Source organism: Lepidochelys kempii, chromosome 3, assembly GCF_965140285.1.
Source record: "Lepidochelys kempii isolate rLepKem1 chromosome 3, rLepKem1.hap1, whole genome shotgun sequence".
Taxonomy (NCBI): Eukaryota; Metazoa; Chordata; order Testudines; family Cheloniidae; genus Lepidochelys; species Lepidochelys kempii.
Window position 1 is genome coordinate 165,340,694 of NC_136382.1, and position 19,094 is coordinate 165,359,787.

Consider the following 19,094-nt stretch of genomic DNA (forward strand, 5'->3'; position numbering starts at 1 on the left):
TGGCATGGCAAGATCCTCATTGGGTGTGTGAGGGCTTCCCCTTCCTGCTATCCTCACCAGACAAGATGATTGTTACAGACACTCTTTCTTGGGCTGGAAAGCACATATATAGAGAGCTGTATGGCCCAGGGCACTTGAACATCTCAAGAGGCAAGGATGCACATCAACATTCGGTAACTCTGGATAGTTCGGAAAGCTTGTAAAGTCTTTCTGCAATTCATAGAGTCCCTCCATGTCCTCATAGAGTCAGACAATATGACATCCATCTTTTACATCAACAAACAGTGAGGAGAAGAGTTGGGGTTCCCCTGAGACCTCTTCTACTTGGTTCCCCAAAAACTCAGTTTGACTTCAGTCTCATTCCTCGGGTTCCTTTATTTGGCATACAGCAAAGCTATGCTGAGTTGATCAGGCTCAAGCATAGGGGATGGGTATAGGGCGTACCACAGATCCAAAGTTATACAGAAAATCTCTTCCTCTATATACATTTACACATTACACTGCATTTACGATACATTTCATCATAAGTTTGGGGATTGACTTGGTTACTTTGCAGAAACCAATCCCTGTACAACATGCTTTATCCACACATTGTCCATGTACATCTTACTTTTTACCTTATTTTATGTTCCAGGCTTATCTTGTTCATTGTTGTTTTGTCCATTGTAAATGGATCTGTGGTGAAGAAGAGAAACCACCCACCAGCACAGAAGGGGTTAAAGAGAGCCTGTGGGCCCAGCTAGCCCTGCCCTGTTATACCTGCAGCCAATGCCTGACCTGAAGGGGAGAGAAAAGGAGGGAGCCTGGCTCAGTTCAGGGCTCATTGGTGAAGAGGCAGGAGCTAGCTGCCTCCCTACCAAGGGGAAGGATCACTAGCCTGCCAGCCAAGGAAGTCACCAGGAACCAAACACTGTCTTCCTGGCCAAAGGAGACTGAGAAAGAGGCCTAGGAGCACCCAGCCTAAGAGGAACCCGAGTGACTGAAGCTCAGAAGCATTGTGGGGCCGACCCCACCAGACTTATGGTTGCCCCACCTGGAGGACCGCAACAGGTTGACCACGGGGTGCTACTAGAGATAAGCTACCAGAGGAAATTTGACTATAGGGGCCAGGCCCCAAACTGTAGAAACAGCAGTAGGAAGTGGCCCAGGGCAGTGGATGTAGACTCCCTCCTGAGAGGTCCCCTACTCTGGGCTGGGACCCAGTGGACTGGGTGGCCCCAGATCTCCCTATCCCCTTGCCTTAAAGACTGAGGCACCTTGACCACAGAAGAAGGGAGCCAGAATTCAAATACTCCAACCACGAGGCAGCCTGGATGTCCAAGCCCCCGATATAGGGTCCCTGAGTATTCCCCCTTAGTTTAGCTAGTACAGACATTTTGCTTCTTAGCTTACTGATCCATTTTCCTATTTTGGTTAGTACAGACATTCTGTTTCCAGACTGCTGCTCCATTTACCTCCTTAATCCTGACTTCCAAGAAATGAGGCCTCACCCGTGCCTAATAACTCATGTTAAGCCAGCCCTACAAGAATCAAATCACTTTGCTGGCAGCTTACCTTCCAGGGACACAAAATGTGCTAGCAGATGCCCTCAGCAGACATTTTGCTGTCAATCATGCATGGAAATTGCATGATTCAATAGTAAACAACATTTTCACTCAGTGGGGGACTCTCAACTGGGATCTGTTCACCTCCCAAATGAACAAGAAATGCAACACGCATTGCTCCAGAGGTGCTCTAGGCCTATACTCCCAGGGAAATGTTCTCGTTCCCTAGTTGGGTCATCTGAGCTATGCCTTCCTCCTTTACCATGCCTTATCTCAGGTCTTGGGACAATTCATCAAGACAGTTCATGATCTTCATTGCTCCCTATTGGCCCAGACAGGTTTGGTCCTGAACCTCCTATATCCGTCATTCTGCCCTCCGATCACATCCAATCTTTTCCTGATCTCTTGACTAGGAGAGGGGCAGGATCCCAATCCCAAGACATTTCATCTCACGGCTTGGTTTTTAGATGGGCATCAGCACTGGAACTTTCCCTCTTAGAAGTTGTACAAACCATCCTTAATAACAGTAGAAAGAGCTCCCCTGGGAAATCCTGTTCAGCTAAGTGGAAGTGTTTCTTTCTTTGGGCACATCAGAAGTGCCTGTTTCCCAAGTAAACAGATATTTCCTTCATTTTGGGCTATCTTGTTTCTCTCATAGTGGCTGGCTTTTCCCTCAGCTCTGTACATGTCTGTCTGGCAGCAATCAGTGCCTGTCATCCACCAGCAGATGGGTATTCAATTTTCACTCACCTGTTGATTCTCAGATTCTTAAAGGGCCTAATCAGAACCTTTCCACCAGTAAGGAAGCCTACCCCACTTTGGGACTGGAGTCTTGGGTGCTGTCAGCTCTCATTAAGCCTCCCTTAGAGCCAATACCTACATGTTCCATGTCTCACCAATTGATGAAAGTTGAATTCCTTGTGGCTATCCCTTCAGCCAGAGGGGTACATGAGTTGGGAGTCCTAATGGCAGATCCTGTATTCCATAAGGCCAAACTCTCTTTATGGCTACATCTGAAATTCATTCAGAATGTGGGTTCGGAATTTCACATCAACCAGACAATCCACTTACCTATGTTCTCTCTGAAACCATATGCATCTGTGGAGGAGAGGAAGCTTCATTCCCTCAATGTACAACATGTTTTTGCCTTTTACCTACAAAGGACAAAATAGATTAGAAAAATCTCCCAGTTTATGGTTTATCACTATAGCAGGAAGAGTCCGAAGTCAAGCGGTCTCCTCTCAGAGGATCTGTAAGTTGATCTCTGGTTATGCTTCCCTTCCTCCCCCACAGGTGGTGAGGGCTCATTCTACAAGAGCCCAAGTGATATCTATGGCACTTCAATAAGTGCCTCTGGTTGACATTTGTAAAGCAGCAATGTGGACTTCCATTAATATGTTTGTGAGATATGCTCTAGTACAGGATTTTGCTGCTGCGGCATCTTTTGGGACAGCGGTTCTTCAAACAGCTCTGCTACCTGTATCCTTGCACCCTCCTCCTTCTTGAGCACTGCCTGTCAGTAGAATACACATAGGGACCAGTACTTGAAGAAGAAGAGGAGGTTACGTACCTTGTAGTAACTGGTGATTCTTCAAGATGTGTGCTCCTTATCTGTATTCCACTACCTAGCCTCCTTCCCCATTGCTTTGGGACCACACTTGGATTTGCAGTAGAGAAGGAACTGGAGTGGTGGTTGGCCCATCCAGTCCTTTAGCTCCTCTGCTGGAAGCATGAGGAGAGCAAGGACTCATGCACGGGCCAACGGACATGGCTTTCAAAATTCTCCAACTCAGATGCATAGAGCGTGTGTATAACCCACAGTGGAATACAGATAGGGACCTCACATCTGGAAGACCCTCCAGTTACTATAAGGTAAGTAACCTCCTTTTTTCATCTTCCTTTTAAAAATCACAACAGCATAAACCTTTTACTAGAGGGGCCTCTGAACTTTTTTTGGGAGTGTTCCAAGGGAAAAGCCTGTGTGCCGCACTCTTGCCTTAGAGACTACAAGTCCCATGATGCCTTGGGAAAAGGAGGGGAGACTTCCTCGTGCAGGGAGAGCAGGCGGTGGACTCCATTTTGGGAAAAGGAGTGAGTTTGCTGCTGGGGAGCTCTGTCCATAGCAGGAGCTTCTGCCAGGAAGCTGAGAGCCTGCAGGGGCTCTGATCGAGCAGGAAGCCTCAGAGGCTTGTTGGTGGCTTTGCTGGAGTCAGAGCAGAGACTGTGCTGTGCCTAGAGCTGACTGAGATGGGCCTGCAGTGAAGGAGCTGTGAGTAACCCCCATTCTTGTTTGGGAAAGTATTTGCGAGGGAAGGGGCACAGCAGTGAGACTGAGTCTGAGGAGAGGCAGAGTGATTGACCCAGCACCCAGAGCTGCTCCAATTGTCAGGGGGGTTGTGCAGCTTTTTGCTTTGGCTGGACTGATACACAGAACCCACAGAGTGCTCTCTCCAGCTCCAGATCTCCAAGCGCGCTCATGCAAGGAAGTGTCCAGGACTCTGAAATCCAGAGGAGTGTCCACTGTGGGGTGGAGTGAATGGTGGCAGTATAAATGCCAATTACATGAGTTTCATTTATTACTGTATATTATATTTGTTAATTGATTTTATTCAACTGACCCAGTAGATTTAAATTAGTGGTGACATATAATCTTAGTCAGTTATACCCTGTTTCTTAAATTGTTAAATAAAGGAGTGTTAGCTCTAATTTAAGTATATTGGATGTATATTATTTATAACTGGTGAGTTAGACCCATGTCACAGGTTATTATTATTATTATTATTACTGTTTGAAGGGGTTTATTCCTGGAGGTTCCCAGGGCATGCCATTCAGTGTGTACAGGAGCCAGCCAGATGGAGGCACCACCAATTTAGCTTCCTTTAGGAGTAAAGGGACTGCAGCAGAGGGGTGGATAGAGGATTCCCACTTGTCCAACATCACCACTGGGATACTTAGGATCTCCTTTAATGTCAACAACATCAGGCACCCAGCACACAGGTGAGTGTTGCCTGCTCCCGAGTAACCCAGGGAAAAAGGGGAGTTACATAAGGAACTAGAAAAGGAGTACTTGTGGCACCTTAGAGACTAACCAATTTAGTATAATACAAGTACTCCTTTTCTTTTTGCAAATACAGACTAACACGGCTGCTACTCTGAAACCTGTCATAAGGAACTAGTAGCCTCGGAATTTAACACCAAGTCCAAATCTCCAAATTTTTTAAAATAAACTTTTAGGTGAGCTACAAAGGGAAACTCTAAATTAAATTAAATTAAACCTGGATTTCTGTGCTGCATGCCTCCACTAACTGGGCGGTGCGGGGCATTCAGCAAAAAGAGAAGCTTTAATATACTTCTAATCCTTTAAATTCTCTGTGAAAATCCTCAGCTGCTCCGTCTTTGCTAGAGAATCCCTGGAAAAAATCATTTTAGGGTGCAGTAGATTCCAGTATCTTTTGGTGTCAATGACATCTCAAAGTAACACATGCTGGGGTGCCTCTTGCAATCTCAGAGGGAATCAGGTGATTTTACACAGAGTATAAAAAAAGGTATTAAAATGTATTTCTGTGACTTAAGCCCTGTGCAGCCTGCTTGGTATGGGGCATTCAGCACTTCACACAATTTTGAATTTCCCCTTTCCACTTTTAAGATAGACCTTTGATGTTGCTTTGACATCATGACTTTTCATGCTTTGATTTTCTGCATTGTTTTTTAAACTCATATTTTCTTTTTTTTTTTTTTGCAAACTTTCACTTAGCTTGTTCCGATACAGTTGAAACAAACATCTAGTTTAAAAGAGAAAGTGGAGGATGAGATGACAGAAACAAAGATTTGGGAAATGTACCACATAACTATCTCAGGGGAGTGATTTTAAAAAACATTTTTTAATCCCCATGGTCCCTCTGCACTGTTAACACCTCAAAAAAAGAATAGTACACCTGCATATTTCAAAAAGAATGATTATCCTACTAGAAGAGAAAAATAATCTTTTTATTTGAGCAGGTTAAGGAGGAAAGAAGCACTACGGCTTTGCTATGAAAGCATAGCAACTTATATGAAAATATTCAATCGTACTTGGACCAAGGACCTCACTAAATATGTCCACCTAGCCTGTCAATGAACCAGTGATAACTACTCTTTGAGTATGGTTTTTCAATCCATTGTACATGTACCTTATAGTAATTTAATCTAGAGCAAACTAGGTGAATGCAGTCTAGTTACTACCCACATGAGAGTACTAAATGAATGCTTTGAAGTCACTACAGATCAAAACATGTTAAGAGGACCCCTTATTTAAGGTTAATTTATTTCATTTCAGTGAGAGCTTTTGGGGAGGAAGGGTTGCTATCCTAGCACCGAGATACAGATCTCAGCCTTGCTCTGGCCACTTGTACCTTTCTGGCAAAGTGGCCATTAAACCAGCTTAACCAGCACCAGCCTCTGAAGATTTCTATGGCACAACCCTGTCCCACTTCATAACGGACATAGCTGAGGAAAAGTGGGTGTGGCCAGAGTGCCCTTATAGTTTGGTGATCGCTTGTTACTGTAATGGCTCCTTGTGTTCGTTGGCAGCCAGGATGCTGCTCTTAATTGTGGTAGGGACCAAAATTTGCAGTCAGGTTGTGTACCAGTCACCGCTCATCTAGGCCCAATAACTGGGCCTCAGTGTGTAAATAATACGGTGATTGGTGCTGTATAAATACTGAAAACAGATAACATACTATGACTTTTGCAGGTAATTAATGAGCTTTGTTGCATTTTTAGGAATATGCGGGAAGGGGAAGAGCTGTCATTGATATCCAACGGGCAGAGACAGATAATGCCATCGTGATACATCTCTTTTTAGGGGGACATGGTGGATGAGGTAACATCTTTTATTGGGCCAACTTCTGTTGGTGAGAGAGACAAGTTTTTGAACTTACAAAGACCTCTTCTTCAGGTCGACCTTGTCTCTCTCAAAGCCTGGGACAAACATGGCTACAACACTACATACATCTCTTTTTAAGCATTCCCTTATTTTTTATTTTTGTATCGTGGTAGGGCATAAATGCCCAGTCAGATAGGGGCCCCAGTATGGTAGGTGATGTGGTTCCTGGTCCTGATGAGTTTACAATCTACTTTGATAAAAGATGAAACAAGTAAAGGTAAGAAACAGAAGGGAAAAAAAAGGAGGAGCAAGGATGAGGGTAACCGTAATAAGATGAAGTAGTTACACATACAACTTGATTTGTAATTATTTGAAAGTTTTTCCACTTTGTACTCTCTTAGCATGGTTAACTTTGTTGTGCTGCTAACAAAATCTTATTGTCTACGTTTTATTTATTTCTGAAAGTGGTAATGGGATGACTTTTGTCTCAATGATTTTTCTGAGAATAACTCTGGGGTTCCTTTATACAAGGTTACTTTCCAACCAAACCTCTCCTGCATCTCATCCATGCAAATTCTGATTTTCAGAACTGCTGGCAAACGGGGGTTGGGGGAAGGAGGTAATGTGGCCTTCAGAGTTGATAGCAAAGTGAATTGCCAACCACAACATTCATTCTTCAATACTAGGTAACAACTAATATTGCAACAGTTGCCATTGCATTATTTCTAAATATTCTGAAAAGTGACTGTGTGTAGTGGCATTGTTGTGTTGCATATTATCTTTCAGTTACTACACATTAAATTGGATTAGTTTAAAAGTAAAGTGATAGACTTTTTATTGGCCCTGCAAACCGAGGGTCATTCTGTATACTTTCAGCATAATGCACTGATTCTGCTATCAGAATTTACATTGGAGGTTAATAAAAATAAGACATTTAGCAATCACTGTAGTTAGATTACTATGATATTTAAGGTATTAAGTAAGTATTAGGAGTACCATAAATACCACGGTGTAATAGTACAGTGGTGTGCTAAATGTCAATTTTAATGCTATCCACTGTAGATAACAATTCTGAGGCTATGTGAGCCAGTAAAGAATCCAGCTCACTGTATTGGCTCTGCAGTCATACAGAGGTAAAAGAGAGTTAAAATAACAATTTTGTCATAAAAGTAAATAATTGACTTAGAATACGCACATGGGTCAGTCTGTTATGTAAGAGGTGTTCCTCCATAGTCATTTTTCTGACAATCTGGGCTTACCAAAGTTACTTATTTGCCAGCAAAGGGAGGAGAAACACTAGAAAGTGATATGAGATAATCCCTCCACTTGGAAGAGTGTGTGCTCCCTATACAACACTCGTCTCTGGCAGTACAGGAATCTGGTACTGAGTTCTGGTCCCAAACTTGGATTTCCTGTTGTCATTAGAACCTTTTAGTTTATTTTGTTTTGACAATTAGTACATGAGATAGGAGAGTTATCATTGGGAAAGCATAATAATGAGTGTTACATTCCGGGCTGCAGTCCAGACCCGTGAGGGGTAGTGTCAATGCCTGTCCTGCAACTTTGAGTGCCTCACAATTTTTTGCTGATGTAGCTCCCAACTTGGGTCACTCACAAACAGCCTACCAGCATGAAGGTGACATCCTGAGTGTCTGTGTGTAGCTGCAGCCCTGGTCCAGCAGTTCCAATCCCAGCAGCCTGCCAGCAACACACCAGTCACACTCTGGCTTCTACCAGCCTTCCTTAAAATTTGCAGCGTGACCCCAACACGCTCTCGGTCCCGAATTTTCCCAAAAGCGTGTGTTTTGCACTAGCCAGTCCTCTCATGGACAATTCAGATATTAAAGATCCTTTGCCTCTGTAAAGGGTCAATATTCAATGGTTTGCTTCTTTATCTGGAGTTACCAAACAATTCAGCTTAATCACAGCACTGCATTGGTATAGATTAAAAAATAGAGCAAGTTTATTAACAAAAGAAAATAAGATTTTAAGTGAATTCCAGTGTCAAGGTATTAGTCAGAAATGATTACAAGAGAAATAAAGATATAACACTTTCTAGTATCTTAAAACTTAACAAGCTAGACTTGGTTCAAGGTAAAATCCTTACCACGTTTCCAGCAACATGTCTGACAGAATTCTCAGGTCAGAATGTCCCCCCAAAGTCAAAGGGCTGGTTCCTTTGTTGTCTTAGGTACGAGAGAGAGAGTGAGTGCTGGGGGCTTCTGCCCCTTTCTTTTATAGTCTAGTTAACCTTTGAAGTGCGTTCTTCTGAGGGTTACCCCTGAAAGGAAAGTTTATGCAAACAGTAAAGAAAGCAACATGGAGTCTGGTGGTGGTAGTATTCTTTCTTCTCACCTGTGTTTGCTGAAACACAAATTTGCTTTATCTCCTGCCATCTCTTCTCCCTGCCATGTCAAGGACCCTGTTTACTATTTATAAGTGAATTGAGTTAAACCCATATTTCTTCTGCAAGATGCTTCTGCCTTGGCAGGGCTGTGTGGTTTGGAACATGTGCTAAGAACATGATACAGGGGGATTTCATAACTTTACATATAATGTTGCTACATCCATTTCACCACGATATTGACCAGCAAGTTATTAGTTTTCAGTGATACCTCAAAAGGCATATTTTGTACAAAAAGTATTACTATAGTGTGTAGGGTGTGAATACAGTGATGCTTTCCATCACAATGAGTATTTATCATTATTTTAAAATAATACAAGTGTGATGGGTTGGACTCCCCTTCTGGGTGCCACCTGGTATACTGGGATTTCACTGAGCCTCCCCTGCTCAATCAGCCTGGGTTCCCGCTCCCTGCTTTGCTGAATTAGGCTCTCCGGCCTCTTGCAGCACACACACACATAGGTAGGGCCACAACCTGCTACAGACACAGACTGAAGTCAACTCTGTGTGAGAGGACTCTCCCAGCACTCGCGTGCACACCCCTTTTTGGGAGATAAACCCAAAATAATACTGTCTTGTGCTGTATAGGAAAATCTGCACAGCGCAAGCTCATAAAAATCTGCCCTCTTCCTCAATGTGAAAAGAGATGCGCACACTTCTTGCCTCCCCGTTTAGAAATTGCATAAACTGGGTTTTATTATAAACAAGAAATAAGTTTATTAATTACCAAAGGTGGATTTTAAGTGAATGTAAGAGATAACAGACAGAACAAAGCAGATTGCAAAGCAAATGAAACCAAACGCCCAAACTAAGCTAGTTTCACTAAAGAAATTGGTTACAAATAGTATTTCTCACCCAAGATATTGTTGCAGGCAGATTACAGAAAGTCTTGAAAGGCAGCTGTACTGATCTTCCTCTTGAGACCTCAGATATTATTACTCACAAGCTAGATATCCTTTCAGCTTGCATTCAGCCCTTTTCTCCTTAGTTCACTTATTCCTTCCATGGTATATTTCAGTGTCTCTTTGGGTGGGGAGGCAGAGGAGAACCCTGATGATGTCATTCCACTGCCTTTTATAGCTCTTGTGTAAGGTGGGAACCCTTTGTCTTCCAGTGGAAAACCCCGGCATTCCAAAAGGGGATGAGAGGTATCCAGTACCAGGTGACTCAGAACCATGTCTCTGCAGGGCTGTGGCAGCCATTGCTCTTAAGCTGTCTCCAGCATCCACAGGAAGACTAAGCTCTTTCGCAGTCCATTGTCTCTGCTAATGGCCCATTAGCCCTGTCCGGCTTTTCCATTGTTGTACCTGAAGGGCTGGTTGGGGGTGACACCCAAAGTAACACTTTTGAAATACTGATACAGAGTTAATACTCCTAACTTCAGATACAGAAATGATACAGGCATACAAATTGGATAATCACATTCAGTAAATCATAACCTTTCCAGTGATATCTCACATGAGCCATACTGCATAAAGTATATCTCAGTTATGTCATATTCATATCATAAGCATATTTTCATAAAGAATATGGAGTGAAACATCACCAGTAGGTTATTACACTGTAGCGTAGGTGAAGAACATAACAAACTCCAAAGCAGAAGAGGCAATAGCTTTAATTTCCTAATGTGGGAGTGACTAACATCATAAAAATTCTTCAGTTTCTGCTGTGAGTTAAAAGAAAATCATGCCCTCCTTACTGGGTTCGTTTTGTAAATTGAGATCAATGAAATTCTTCCAACAGCTTGAAATCAATCATAAAATAGCATATAATTTATGACCTGTATTGTAAATTATAGTTTGTTTGAGATTAATTGGTGAGGTTTCCATGCACTGGGATGCATTTCCTTGTAACACATCTTCAGATAATGCTTGTGGATCCATTTCTAATGCATCTCAGAGTGATCTGTTTTTCATGTCCACAGCTGCCTACATTTGATCTTATGCAAATAATGCAATCAAGCAAATGGAAAACAAGATGTTGTACTAGAGGGCCTTGACAAACAGTGGCCTTATAGTTTTAGAGGCCCCACCATTTACATTTATGTTTGTACCTTCAGTTGTTTGAATCCACTGATCCATTATCAAACACTTGAATTGGTTGATTATAGTATTGCCAAATAAGATGGTGCAAGTAATTTTGCCAGGTTTGAGTTTAATTTTAAGTTTGTTGCTTTCCAAGTCCGAACTACTACGAATTCAGCCCAGACTTTTCTCCTGGTTCCTATCCATTCCATGCTTTTTCATTTTGGGCTGATCCAGAGCCTGGTGAAGTCAGTGAAAAACTTTCCATTGACTTCAATAGGCTTTGTGTCAGGCCCTTAATTTTCTTCTTCTTCTGCTTTCTTTCCATATTTTTTACCGTTCTCTTCCTTTTTGATGTTTTTTTCCTTTGCCGTCTCTATGGGCAAAATCCTGAGTTCCTTAATTAATCAGTGAGCCAGTGAGAAAGAATGAGTGAAAATCTAGTGGGGACCTCACAGCTGGGCTGTAGTTGCATGTGTCTTTCTCTATATTCATCTACCTCGCTTCTTATTGAATCTTTCCCCTCTTAGCTCCTTTTCCATCCCCCACCACACTGTTTCTTTCCTTTCCTGCTATTTCACCCTTTCCTCACCTCTTCTCTTTCTGCTTCTCTTTTTTTACTACATCCATTTCAGGCACTCTGATACTTATGGTGATAGAGGGCCCATATAGGTTTCTAAGGGCATGTCTTCCCTAGCAACATTAAAGTGCTGCTGCGGCAGCTTTAACGTGGCTGTGTAGTCGCAGCAGCAGTCCTGGGAGAGAGCTCTCCCAGCGCTCTAAAAAAAACTGCCTCCACGAGGGGAGTAGCTCCCAGCACTGGTGCATTGTCTACACTGCCACTTTACAGCGCTGAAACTTGCAGCGCTCAGAGGGGTGTTTTTTCACACCCCTGAGCAAGAAAGTTGCAGTGCTGTAAAGTGGCAGTGTGGACAAGGCCTTAGGTAGGTAGACAGATGCGCCTTTCTTCTCCCAATCTCTTAATTCTTTCACAAGTACCTCCTTCTTCAAACCTGAATGGGCACTTTTGGGAACCTCATATCCAAGGAGTGTCTATTTAACTTAGGAAGAAGAGATGACCAGATGTATTCATGCAGTAGAACATTTCTGTACAAGTGTTTATTTTTAATGATCAAACTTCCCTTTTGTATTTTAGATGCTTCTTCCATTCTGCAACCCTTACTCATACAATTTGTCTCATGAACATTAATTAGTATGAATGGACTATTTGCATGAGTAAAGGTTACAGGACTACTTCAACAGAAAGCATAAGCAAGAAGGTAAATGCATGTATGTTGCAGGATGGTGGTAGAATGTGCATTTGGACATTTAAAAGCACACTGGCCCAGTTTACTGACTCGGTTAGACCTCAGCGAAACCAATATTCCCATTGTTATTACTGCTGGCTGTGTGCTTCACAGTATCTGTGAGAATAAGGGGGAGACGTTTATGGTGGGGTGGGAGGCTGAGGCAAATCGCCTGGCAACTGATTACGCACAGCCAGACACCAGGGTGGTTAGAAGAGCACAGCAGGGCGCACTGTGCATCAGAGAAGCTTTAAAAACCAGTTTCATGGCTGACCAGGCTATGGTGTGACAGTTCTGTTTATTTCTCCTTGATGAAAACCCACCCCTTGGTTCACTCCACTTCCCTGTAAGCCAACCGCCCCGCCCTCTCCTCCCCTCTTCGATCACCGCTTGCAGAGGCAATAAGGTCATTGTTGTTTCAAATTCATGCATTCTTTATTAATTCGTCACACAAATGGGGTAGCCCGGGAGGGGTTGAGGAGGAGGGAAGCACCGGGTGGGGTGGTGGAGGCTGGGAGGATGGAAGGACAAGGCCACACTGCACTTCAAAACTTATTGAATGCCAGCTTTCTGTTGCTTGGGCAGTCCTCTGGGGTGGAGTGGTTGGGTGCCTGGAGACCCCCGCACCACCTTTTTGGGTGTCTGGGTGAGGAGGCTATGGAATTTGGGGAGGAGGGCAGTTGGTTACACAGGGGCTGCAGCAGCAGTCTGTGCTCCTGCTGCCTTTCCTGCACCTCAACCATACGCCAGAGCATATGAGTTTGATCCTCGAGTAGCCTCAGCATTGCATCCTCCCTCCTCTCCTCTCGCTCGTCCCTCCTCTCCTCAGGTTCATTTTGGGCTTTCCTGGACTCTGACATTGTCTCCCTCCACGCATTGTGCCGGGCTCTTTCAGCGTGGGAGGTCTGCATGAGCTCAGAGAACATTTCATCGCAAGTGCGTTTTTTTCAGTTTCTAATCTTTGATAGCCTCTGGGATGGAGATGATATGTGGAGCGATGAAACATTTGCAGCTGCGGGAGGGAAAAAAGGGAGATTAGTCTTTAAAAAGAGACATTTTAGAGAACAATGGGTAGACTCTTTCACGCTGAACCAAGCTGTGAACATGACAAAGCACGTGTGCTGTCTTTATAAGGTCGCATTTTGCCTCTTATATCGAGGGCCTACTGGTATGGTGTGAGAGATCACACATGCAGGGCCGGCAGGCAACAGAATTCGGCTTGCAGGCAGATGTGGAAAGCCACAGTCTTTTGGCTTCTTTAACCTTCCTAACATGTGGGAATGGTTTCAAACAGCAGCACTCTCATTTCACATACAAAGCACCCATTGGGTTGGCCTTAAAATAGGTTCGTCATTTAAATGGAGGGGCTGCTGTTTTCGGGTTAACATGCAGCACAAAACCAACTAAGCCTCCACCCCCCCCAATTCTCTGGGATGATTGCTTCACCCCTCCCCCCACTGCATGGCTAACAGCGGGGATGATTTCTGTTCAGCCACAGGCAAACAGCCCAGCAGGAACGGCCACCTCTGAATGTCCCCTTAATAAAATTCCCCTATTTCAACCAGGTGACCATGAATGATATCACTCTTCTGAGGATAACACAGAGAGATAAAGAACTTGTTGCTTGAATGCCAGCAAACACCGGGATCATATGCTGCCATGCTTTGTTATGCAATGATTCCAGACTACATGCTGCTAGCCTGCATGTAAAGAGTGCATTCCATGGTAAAGAGTCCTACCATGGAGGACAGAATAAGGCTGCCCTCTCCAGAAACCTTTTGCAAAGGCTTTGGGAGTACCTCCAGGAGAGCTTCATTGAGATGTCCCTGGAGGATTTCCGCTCCATCCCCAGACACATTAACAGGCTTTTCCAGTAGGTGTACTGGCCACAAATGCATCCCAAGTCTTCAGAGCAAATTAATCATTAAACACGCTTGCTTTTAAAATGTGTATTATATTTACAAACGTACACTCACCAGAGGTCCCTTCTCGGCCTTCTAGGTCTGGGAGCCTGCCTTCGGTGGGCTGGGAGGGTACTAGATCCGGGGTGAACAACAGTTCCTGGCTGTTGGGGAAAACGGTTTCTCCGCTTGCTTGCTAGCTGTGCTTCAACCTCCTCCTCCGCCTCATTTTCCTTGTCCCCAAAATCCACATCCCTGTTGCGTGAGAGTCAATTGACGGAGTCCACGCACAGGGCTGGGGTAATTGTAGGGGCACCCCTAGAATGGCATGCAGCTCATCATAGAAGCGGCATGTCTGGGGCTCTGACCTGGAGCGGCTGTGTGCCTCTCTGGTTCTTTGGTAGGCTTGCCTGAGCTCCTTAAGTTTCACATGGCACTGCTGCGGTTCCCTGTTATAGGTCCTTGTCCTTCATGCCCTTGGAGATTTTTTTTGAATATTTTGGCATTTCGTCTTTTTGAACAGAGTTCTGATAGCACGGATTCGTCTCCCCGTACAGCGATCAGATCCAGTACCTCCCGTTCGGTCCATGCTGGAGCTTTTTTGCGATTCTGGGACTGCATGGTCACCTCTGCTGATCAGCTCGCCATGCTAGCCAAACAGGAAATTAAATTCAAAAGTTTGCGGGCCTTTTCTTGTCTACCTGGCCAGTGCATCTGAGTTGAGCGTGCAGTCCAGTGCGGTCACAATGGAGCACTCTGGGATAGCTCCCGGAGGCCAATACTGTCGAATTGCGTCCACACTACCCCAAATTGGACCCATCAGGGTCGATTTCAGCGCTAATGCACTTGTCGGGGAGGAGTACAGAAACCGGTTTTAAGAGCCCTTAAAGTCGGAAAAAATGGCTTCATAGTGTGGACGGGTGCAGGGCTAAACCGATCTAACGCTGCTAAATCCGACCTAAACTCGAAGTGTAGACCAGGGCTGAGACATACCCCAGGCATTTCCCTGCAGCCCCGACCCTTATTTGTGTTGCTTCTGTAATGATAGCAGCAGGAAATATGGAAATAAGGGAAGCATGGGCTCATGATGGTGATCCAGCTAGTATAGTATGTGAAGTTTACTTTCTCTGCTTACTGAGCCAGTCTGAGAGCCTGCTCTGGCAATTCTCTCTCACTCAGTTAAACACTGCTTAACCCCGGAAGAATCAGCCCCATTATTTTGATTAAACATGTTACAAAGTTACACACATTGTTTGATGATTTTTTCCTTCAGTTGTGAATTTTTTTTTTTAACTCACGCTTTGCCCTGTGCTTAGTGGGAATCATATCTACTTAACTGATGGGTTTCAGTTTGCAATAAAAACACAGGATTTCATTCTCCTCTCATTTACATTGATGTAAGTCAGGAACAATTCCAGTGCAGCCAGTGAAATTACATTAGTATAAAACTGGAGTTAGAGGAAAGAGAGGTCCACAGCATTCTGTTTCTGAAGTATTTTTTATTGTTTTTTTACTTAGCTTGCGTGTGCAAATATATACAAAATAATAATAGTTTAATGTTTATTCTATGTTACACGTTTAATTCAGTCCAAGAATACTTGTATTTGTTACGTCTTGCATGCAGAAAATTCAGAAATATTCAGGTATGTTAAAAAATATGCATTAACACTAGAAATGATTTTTATATGGTTTATGCTATTCCCAAAGTCTCAATTTTGCACCCTTCATTGAAGGATTTTCTGACTAAAACAAACAATTATTAATGTAAAAAATATAAATACAATTTCAGCAAATTATCTTTTTAGAATTGTTGAATGTTCTTTTAACAGAGCTTTCCTGGTCAAACAGTGAATTGTCAGTAAAGCCAGTTGTCTTACAATAGCCAGATGTGTAAAACTGAAATACCTTTATAACATTTAATTAGCAAGGAAGCTAAGTTTTCTCCAGGAGAGTTTCTGAAGCAGTTAAAATCTACCTTAGAGCTAACTTTAGCAACTGTTTTGGTGTTATACTAATCAGAATGGTTTTAGTTGGAAAAAGTACATGTTATAGATATGCATTGTTCATGAAGCTGAGGGGAAATATGCAATGTGTAGAGCCTATGCCAGTTTGTAAATTAATGATGGCCACAACAATGCTTTTCTTGAGTTCATTTCACATACTGTGAAATGTTGTGTAGGATGAATCATCATATTTATTGATACTTAACATTGATGTGATGGATAACAGTTTCTTGGAATAATCCTGCTGTATCAAGCAACCCATGTCTGTATGTGTCTGAAATATATATAATGAATTTGATGTGATTTAATCATCTCAGAAATATCAGTTTGCTTTGCTTTGTATTGGTGCTGAATATTCCAGTGTAGTTAGTGGCTATATTGTGCAATGGGGCCATCAAAGGCAAACTGAGTTCTACAGTCATGTTATTAGTCAGGATTTGCAATGGCCTGCCATTCAGAACAAACAAATACCAAATCTGAGACATTTAGGAATGGAAGATTTCCCCCATGCCCATCTTTTTTGCATTCAATACATTATTAAGCTAAATAGAAACAAGATTTTAAAAAGTACAGTCTAAAGTAAATTCCTATTTCCCTTTTTCATAGATTTAGCAGTTTTTACGCCACACCAGTTCTTGCTCACTGCATGTACGCTTGTTGGCTGTACAAACAGTTCCCAGGTCACCTTGTGTACAGCACAGCTGCCACCAGCTCACGTAGATGCCCCAGTCCTGACTGCTTTGGATTCCAGAACGATATATGTACAGTAAGTACAGATTTTCTCTTTCCTGACAGCACAATGGTGTATCCGTTTATGCAAGAAGCCCAGTGAGTTCAATCAGGGAAAGGGTTTGTGACATAAAATTAAATTTATTATGATTAAATGCACAGAAGTGATTAGTTTAGTGGTTCTGTGAACCTTTGATTATCACTTGCCAACTTAATTTCCATTTTGTCTTTACGCAATCAGGATAACCTACATATGGGCATAGCCTCAGTGCAAACTTCAGTGCAGGAAAAATGTGCTGGTGATATGACAGTTTTGTAGCTCTTACATTACATGTGTTGTTGTAATCATTTATCTATTGAGTACAAATACTGCATTAAAGAAGTCTTTAAAAAAAGTACTTGCTCTCTCAGACAGATACATAGAAGACAGCTTTAATGTGTGGCTTGATCATTTTCAGTACTTTTAAATTGATTTCGTTTTACAGTTGTACAAATATATGTTCAAACTCATTTAAAAAAACTCCACATTTCAATTATAATGTGAAGCATGATTGAATTTAATGGTGTGTTGCTTTTATTTCCAGATGGAAAGAACCAGTAGAAGTAAATGGAATTCTGAACTGCTATATATTGTATATGGCCAGCAATGAGCAGAATTTTACAAATTGGAACATAATCTATAACAACACAGATATTTTTTTGGATTACACTATCCGGCAGCTTTTCCCGGGTAGTGAATACCTCATAAAGCTAGCTGTAAGTTTTAAAGACCTTCAATGGGAGAGAAAAATGGTGAAATTCACTCTGTTTATTGTTAACATCTCATATGCATGAATATCTCACTTGGCTATGTTATTTAACCTCTTTATTTGTTTTAATCTAAAGTCAGTCAGAAAGAGGAAAAATAACAAATGCTCAACATCAGCAATGATCTTGCATCGAATACAGGGCTATAAGGAATTTGTTTCATTTGTTTAATGAACAGGTTTTGTCTAAAATATTGTAGATAATTATTAAAGGGAAGATCAAAAGCAACTAAGAGATTTAGGAGCACAAGTCCCATTGACTTTCAAGAGCAGAATATTTGAAATTGGCCACCTAAAGCTTCGCATCTGTTCAGATCTTGCTCCAGGAGAGTCTTACCTTTCACCATAAAGCCTCATAAACAAAGGAGTGTGTTCAGGTGACACATAAATAGTTTGTGCAGAAAAAAATAGAAGCTTTTTTTTGTTTGATTTTTAAGTCTTTTAAAAGACCTTGATATTTTCATTGTCGTTTTTGTTCAGTAGTTTCTTCTGTTTTTTGATGAAATAGAACACTTTAGGTTCAATAGCACAACTGAAAACATCTGAATATAAACATGAGATTGTCCCTATTTGTTTTAAACACATTCTTCATTTTATAGCAATACTATATAAGGATATTTGCTTTGATAAATGCCATAGAAAAATATTCTGCTCTTGATTATGAATAAATTTACATTTATGTAGACTCTGTGTATGCATTCATTTTACTTAACATGCTTTGAATGTTCTAAATAGTATACCACAAAGAAAATAAACTACCTTCAAGAAACAAGGAATTGACTCAAACCTGAAAAACCAAGGACATTCAATTTAATTAAGGCTTAGAAACCATTTTGGATTGAACTGTTTTGTGACTAGGCATTCTAGCCCAGTAAATTTTTTGGCATGTAGAAACATACCATCCAAAATCTAAACAAAATTAGCGTGTCATGCAGTTTTTTTTTTTACCTGATTAACATTAATGGTTCGTTTAGAGTTAATTTACATACATGACACACGTTTTATAGAAGCCCAATTATCATTTTTATGTTCTCTCTTTAAGTACTCCCCATGAAGGTCTCTTGTACGGCCAAGTTGTCTTTCTGGCCAAGAAATATGGCTGACTTTGAAGCTCATCAGTTCCATTCCTGTGCTAGCCAGGGTGTTGTGTGTATGTATGTGAGAGAGACGTACTGAGCCAACATGTCTGACAACAACATAACTGGGTGAAATGTAATGGCATGTGATATGCAGGCAATCACACTAGATGGCCTTAATGAATCTGTGAATGAAGTCAGAAGCTTTATTCTGTTCAACTGATGGAGTATGCTGCCTCCCTAATGGACTTGATCCCTTTGTATCTGGAAACACAGAACTGGTTTGGAATCCACACTTAAGGCTCAGACCTACATAGTGCTGTCTGTTCTTGTGAGGTGCTTAGCACTCTCATCTCCAAGTGATTCTGTGGGAGTTGATGGTACTTGGCACCTCAGAAGAATGTTCAGCACCTGGCTTTAGAACACTACATGTGTT

The 19,094-nt window shown here is 42.2% G+C and overlaps 1 protein-coding gene across 1 annotated transcript in view; it reads left to right on the forward strand.

The window, feature by feature from the left end:
- The window catches only part of USH2A (usherin), a 572,584-nt gene that overhangs the window by 296,267 nt on the left and 257,223 nt on the right, over positions 1–19,094 (forward strand). The window contains exons 32-33 of the mRNA XM_073338913.2: positions 16,654–16,813; positions 17,361–17,532. Coding sequence (XP_073195014.2) covers positions 16,654–16,813; positions 17,361–17,532 — 332 coding nt within the window. The remainder of the gene's footprint in view (positions 1–16,653; positions 16,814–17,360; positions 17,533–19,094) is intronic.